Source organism: Halyomorpha halys, unplaced genomic scaffold, assembly GCF_000696795.3.
Source record: "Halyomorpha halys isolate HHAL.00 unplaced genomic scaffold, Hhal_1.1 Scaffold1526.1, whole genome shotgun sequence".
Taxonomy (NCBI): domain Eukaryota; kingdom Metazoa; phylum Arthropoda; class Insecta; order Hemiptera; family Pentatomidae; genus Halyomorpha; species Halyomorpha halys.
In genome coordinates, this window is record NW_027106725.1 from 4,243 (window position 1) to 9,886 (window position 5,644).

General features: G+C 30.9%; 1 protein-coding gene across 2 annotated transcripts in view; it reads left to right on the forward strand.

The window, feature by feature from the left end:
• The first annotated feature begins 2,171 nt into the window (after positions 1-2,171).
• The window catches only part of LOC106689929 (hydroxysteroid dehydrogenase-like protein 2), an 11,178-nt gene continuing 7,705 nt past the window's right edge, over positions 2,172-5,644 (forward strand). Inside the window, exons 1-3 of one of the 2 annotated variants that reach the window (XM_014435154.3) lie at positions 2,172-2,344; positions 2,418-2,581; positions 3,579-3,792. In XM_014435154.3, coding sequence (XP_014290640.1) covers positions 2,331-2,344; positions 2,418-2,581; positions 3,579-3,792 — 392 coding nt within the window. In that variant the 5' untranslated portion in view covers positions 2,172-2,330. The remainder of the gene's footprint in view (positions 2,345-2,417; positions 2,582-3,578; positions 3,793-5,644) is intronic. The other variant, XM_014435155.3, reaches the window with a different exon arrangement.

A 5,644-nucleotide genomic window follows, 5' to 3' on the forward strand; every position in this document is an offset into this window, starting at 1 on the left:
ACATAAGACTGAAAAGACTGCACGTCGATTTCGACTATTACAGCACTTACTGGACAAACGGTCTAAACTTCCAATTCTTTAAAAAACACTGATCTACATGATTGTAATAAGGCCAATCTTGGGAGCTCCACTAAACCTTCGAATTCCTCTCATATCTAATCCTTACAATTCGAAATCGTTTCTAAAATCCTCAATGCTCCTTACTTTGTCACAAAAAAAAAAAATCATACATTAAGACCTTGGTGTTCCATATGTAAGCGATCTAGCCTGAACCAAATATCATTCCTTCCATTATAAACTCCCTAACCATCCAAACCCACTAGTTTCTGACCTTGCTTCCTCTTCCATTCCTGACAATCCTTTTGAGGCTCCTCCAAAGAAGATGGTCTCGAGACCTACTAATGTTAAAACTTCTTTAGAGTGCTACCAATGGGTAGTTTCTCTAAACGTCTGTATCACTCCATAATAACATACATCAAATTTACTAAATGTATAATTATGTACAGTTGTGAATTCCCATAAATAAAAATAAATAAATAAATTATAATAACTTGTGTTTAGGATTGTATTAGGTTGGGGAAAAAGAAATTCATTATTTTTTCGATAGATGGCTGTAGCGATTGATATGTCGTAAAGTATTAATCAAACAATTTCAGATTTATACTTGTTATCAAAGTAACATTCCGCACTAAAAAAAATTAATTTGCTGTTTTTTTTTTTAATCCATTAAGCTGGTAGTTGCCTGGGTGTTAAAGATGGAAGTCAACAAAGATAAAATTCGATACATTTTACAGTTTTTCTTTGATAAAGGCGAAAATGCAAGCCTGGCGGCTGAAATTGTGAATGGTATTTATAGTCCCGATACTGTAACAGCTAATTAAGCGAAATTTTGGTTTCGTTGATTCCGTTCGGATATTTTTGATGTTAAAGACGCACCTTGCACTGGCAGGCCCGTCGTCGAAAATGTCGATAAAATCACAGAAATAATCGAAATTACATATTAGTTGTAACATCGCCCAGGAGCTAAAGATCGACCATAAAATAGTTTTAAACCATTTGCACAAAGTTGGGTTAAAAAAAAGAAGCTTGATATTTGGGTGCCACACCAATTAACACCAAAAAACATGATGGATCGAATTCCCATTTGCAAAGCCTTGGCCAAACGAATGAAATCGGCCCATTTTTAAACGAATGGTGACTGGGTATGAAAAATGGAAATCACATACAACATTGTGCGAAAACGATCGTGGTCAAGCAGCTCAAATGGTGGCCAAACTAGGACTAACGGCCAGGAAGGTTCTGCTGTGGCTAGAAAGGAATCATTTATTATGAGTTCCTTCTATAATAAATGGCCAAAAACTTAATTCGGGTCTTTAATGTCTACGACTGGACAGTATGGAGCAAGCGATTGATCAGAAACGCCCAGAGTTGGCCTATAGAAGAGGTGTCGTGTTCACACATCTATAGTGACTCGCCAGAAACTCCAGGAACTTTGGGGACGTTTTGATGCATCCACCATATAGTGAGAACCTGACACCAAACGATTATCATATTTTTCTTCCATTGCAAAACTATCTTGGTGATAATAAATTGGCATCAAGAGAAGACTGTGAAAGTCAGTCGGTTACACTAGAGTTTTTCGGCAATAGGGACGAAGACTTCTATGAGAGAGCCATTATGAAGCTACCTTTAAAATGGCACCAAATTATAGAACAAAACGGTGTATATTTGACCCAAATCGGACAATCCTAAAAATGTTAGAAGTCATGAATTTAACGTAAAAATAATGGATTAATTTTTCCCAAACCTGCTATAATTCAAAATTCTATTGATTCAGTGTAAATCCATTGTATCAAATATTGTTAATTAACTTTAATAGTTTATATTTGATTTAGTATATCACAAATATGTATTTATAAAGACATTGAGTGTTTAGATAATTAAATTAACAAGTGTCTGATAAAAAAGCAAGAACAAAGGTTGAATTTATTAGTTAAATTGTACCATTTATATGAATTTTTAACATCAACCAGCTACTTGGCTGATTTATATGTTTATTTTCATTTCACCTTTTTTATTATGTTAATTTTTATCATGTATATCGAATGTAATATCCAACAAAAGTTACAAGACTTGGCTGACCTGGCAACCCAACCTTGGGCTCAGAGAGGGTACAAGGCTGTTCACATTTAATCTTATCACACTTTCGTTCAAGATAAACAGAAACATTCGATTTCTTTATAGTCATCGTAACTTGCACTATTCTTGTAATTTATATTATTTAATCTTTTTCTGTATCTAAATAATTGCACTTCGAATTTCATTGCAGTATGATGAATACAGGGTATGTACTTACCAAATTAACTTTGTTTATTTGTTCATTAATTGAATATACTAGATTTCCTTCTGATTCTTAGGAAACTTGCTGGGAAAACCCTTTTTATTACTGGAGGCAGCCGGGGGATAGGTAAAGCAATTGCTTTAAAAGCAGCCAAAGATGGAGCAAATGTTGTCATTGCAGCTAAAACGGCTGATCCTCATCCTAAATTACCAGGAACTATATTTTCTGCAGCAAAAGAAAGTAAGATATTCATCATATTTGTTTTTTTCAGGTTGAGGTTTCAGTTTTTTCTTAATCCTTAATAATCGTCCTGTGCATATTACTACCATGTCTGCGATACAAAATATTTTGAACTCGTGAGATAAGATTCTGAAAGAATGCCAAATATTGTAGTTTGTATATCACTTATGACCATGGAGCACTTGATTTATAATTGAAGGAATCCTTGAAAATACACACAGTATTCCAGTTTATTGAAATGATGATGGGCTTTTGCCATGAAAGGAAGTATTTACAAAATTAATAGTAGAACTTCATTTTCATTAAATAACTAAAAATACATTCTTAATGTAATAATAATAAAATACTTAACTGCCATCATAAAGTTCTTAACTGACGTAATAAAGTACCTAACTGCCATCCCCACTTCTCCCAATACAAATTGTTCACTCTGACTTTAATATCTGTCAAAATAGGTATAAATGCTGTCTCATTCATTTTCTTCCTTTATTCTTGATTTTATGTACAAATTGTACTCATGAAATTCCTTTGCCTGGAAATGTGATGAAAATCTTAATTGTGTTAATTCCTTATGTCTTTTAATTGGCCAAAGTTGTTGAATAAAAGGACATTGCAGCTTATGTTTTTATATTTCTGCCAAACATTTATCATATGTAAGTATCTTTAAATTGATTTAGATGCTGGTTTAACTAGTAAAATTGATAGTATAGTAATTATGTCTTATTTTCCATTGAAATTTGTTGTGTAATTGAAGATTAATTTATTTGGGTTTATAATTGAATTTTCAGGATCGTAAAGTTCATTTAGAGTATGAAATCAAAAGGATTATGACATTAGTAATTATCAATTATATGATTATTATATTAGTATTCAAGTGCTTTCCTTTTTTCACGATTTTTAACAAATATAAAATTTTTCTTGAATTCATTGTTTGTATTTGTTGTTTCTCAAAATATTTGTGTATTTTAGTTAGTTATTATTTTTTTTAAAATTTTAGTTGAAGCTGCTGGTGGCAAAGCATTACCATGTGTTGTTGATGTTAGAAATGAAGAACAGATTAAGATTGCTGTCGATAATGCTGTCAAAACATTTGGAGGAATCGATATTCTTGTTAACAATGCAAGTGCTATTTCATTAACCGGTACATTAGAGACTGATATGAAACGATACGATTTGATGCATAATATTAATACTAGGGGTACATTTCTTACGTAAGTATTGTTTTAATTGAAACCATATTCTATAGAAATGTTCTCAAGTATTGTGAACACCAAACTAGTGTCATTAAGGCATTTTTTTTTTATAGCTAGTAGTGTATCTTGGCTACTAATATAAGTTCTCCATTCGGATAGTGGGTATCATTATACTTTACATGAAATTTTAAAAGTGTGTGTATGTGCCCAAAGTTATATGGAGACGATAGATCTCAATACTGTCAATACTACCCACTTTGTCCACTTTTAGTAATCTTGGAATATTGTAATGAAACAGTTGTATTTTTACTAATTTCATTTTTATATTCTAGTTAATTTTAAAGTTGAAAAAGAGTAACTGTTTAAATTAGTGGATATGGAGATGTAATGATAACTATGTGCTTTGTATAAATCTGAATGACGTAGTTGAAGATTCACCATTCATATTGCTACAAGGTAAAGCTAAGAGTGTAGAGTGGTACAGTGCCCCCTTGTAGCAAAATTTGTTGCTTGAAGTAGATCTCAGTAGTCAACTTATACTTCTCATTTAAGGTAGAATGGATGAAATGATTTCTAGGTTTACCTGATTTTCTTCAAAACACTCCCTTAATTTATTTTATTGGCTTAGTAATTCATGTGCCATTGAAGGTTAATTTACTTCTTCAGTCAGTAAAGTGAGATTGAAGCTCATTCACGTTCAGTCTTCTATCCTTTTTCCTATCCCACCTCGCCTTCTAGCTATAACTTTCTTGATCTGACTTCTACTAATGTCTCTGGTCTATACCATTGATACTAGAAATTAAGGAATAAGTTGATATAAGTAGTAGTAACTTATTAGCTAGTGGAGTAACATATAATTAAGGTTAATTTACTTCTTGAGTGAGTAAAGTAGGTTTAGTTTTTTTTTAAAGATTATTACTTCTGCTTGAAGACTGGAGCCCAGGCTATTGCATCTATTTTTGTTTATCACAGCCATTATTTTATTATATTTCTTCTGTCTTTTTGTTTCTCAAATTATGATTTCATTATATGAGTCAGTTGTTGTTTTATTTATTTTACAAATATTAGTTTTTTGTTGGTATTTTTTTAAAAATATTTCGATTGCATAACTATCATTATTTTTTAACAATATTAAAAAAAAAAAACTTAGTTATTTTAACCTGTTTTACAATTATAACAGTGTAATAGTTTGTAATTAGTAACAGTTTGTAATTCTCAATTGTTAGAAGTGGATCAAACTATTATATAAAATCCATGTAAGACACCTGACCAAATTGACAATTAAGAAATATGTATATAAATTGTTGTTTAGTTGTAGGTGAATTAGGTATATAATGTATTTTAGCTGTTTATACTACTCGTTTTGTATAAAAAAATAATAAAAACACATCTACTGTCTTTGGACAAATCTGTGAAGTGACTATCTATTATGAGCAAATATATCTTGCTTTATATTAACCTTTGCATATACTCAATTACATAATTTTTCTGATATTCCAACATGGCTAAATTGAGTAGGTTTACTAATTCTTTCCATCTCCAGATTTTTTCCACCTCGCCTTCTATCTACAACTTTCTTGATCTGACTTCTACTAATGTCTCTGGTCTATACCATTGATACCAGAAATTAAGGAATAAGTCGATATAAGTAGTAGTAATTTATTAGTTAGTGGAGTAACATATTGCAATGTAAAAGAGTTTTCATAAAGTTTATATTTTATAACTATGAGCTTCTAGTAGATATATATTATTCTTAACATTATTTGCAAAATGATAAGCTAAAATCTGCGAGATAAATTGATTTAGACTTATTTATTAATTTATAATCTTTAAATTTCTTTCTTGAGACTGGCAATTTTTTACTAAATAA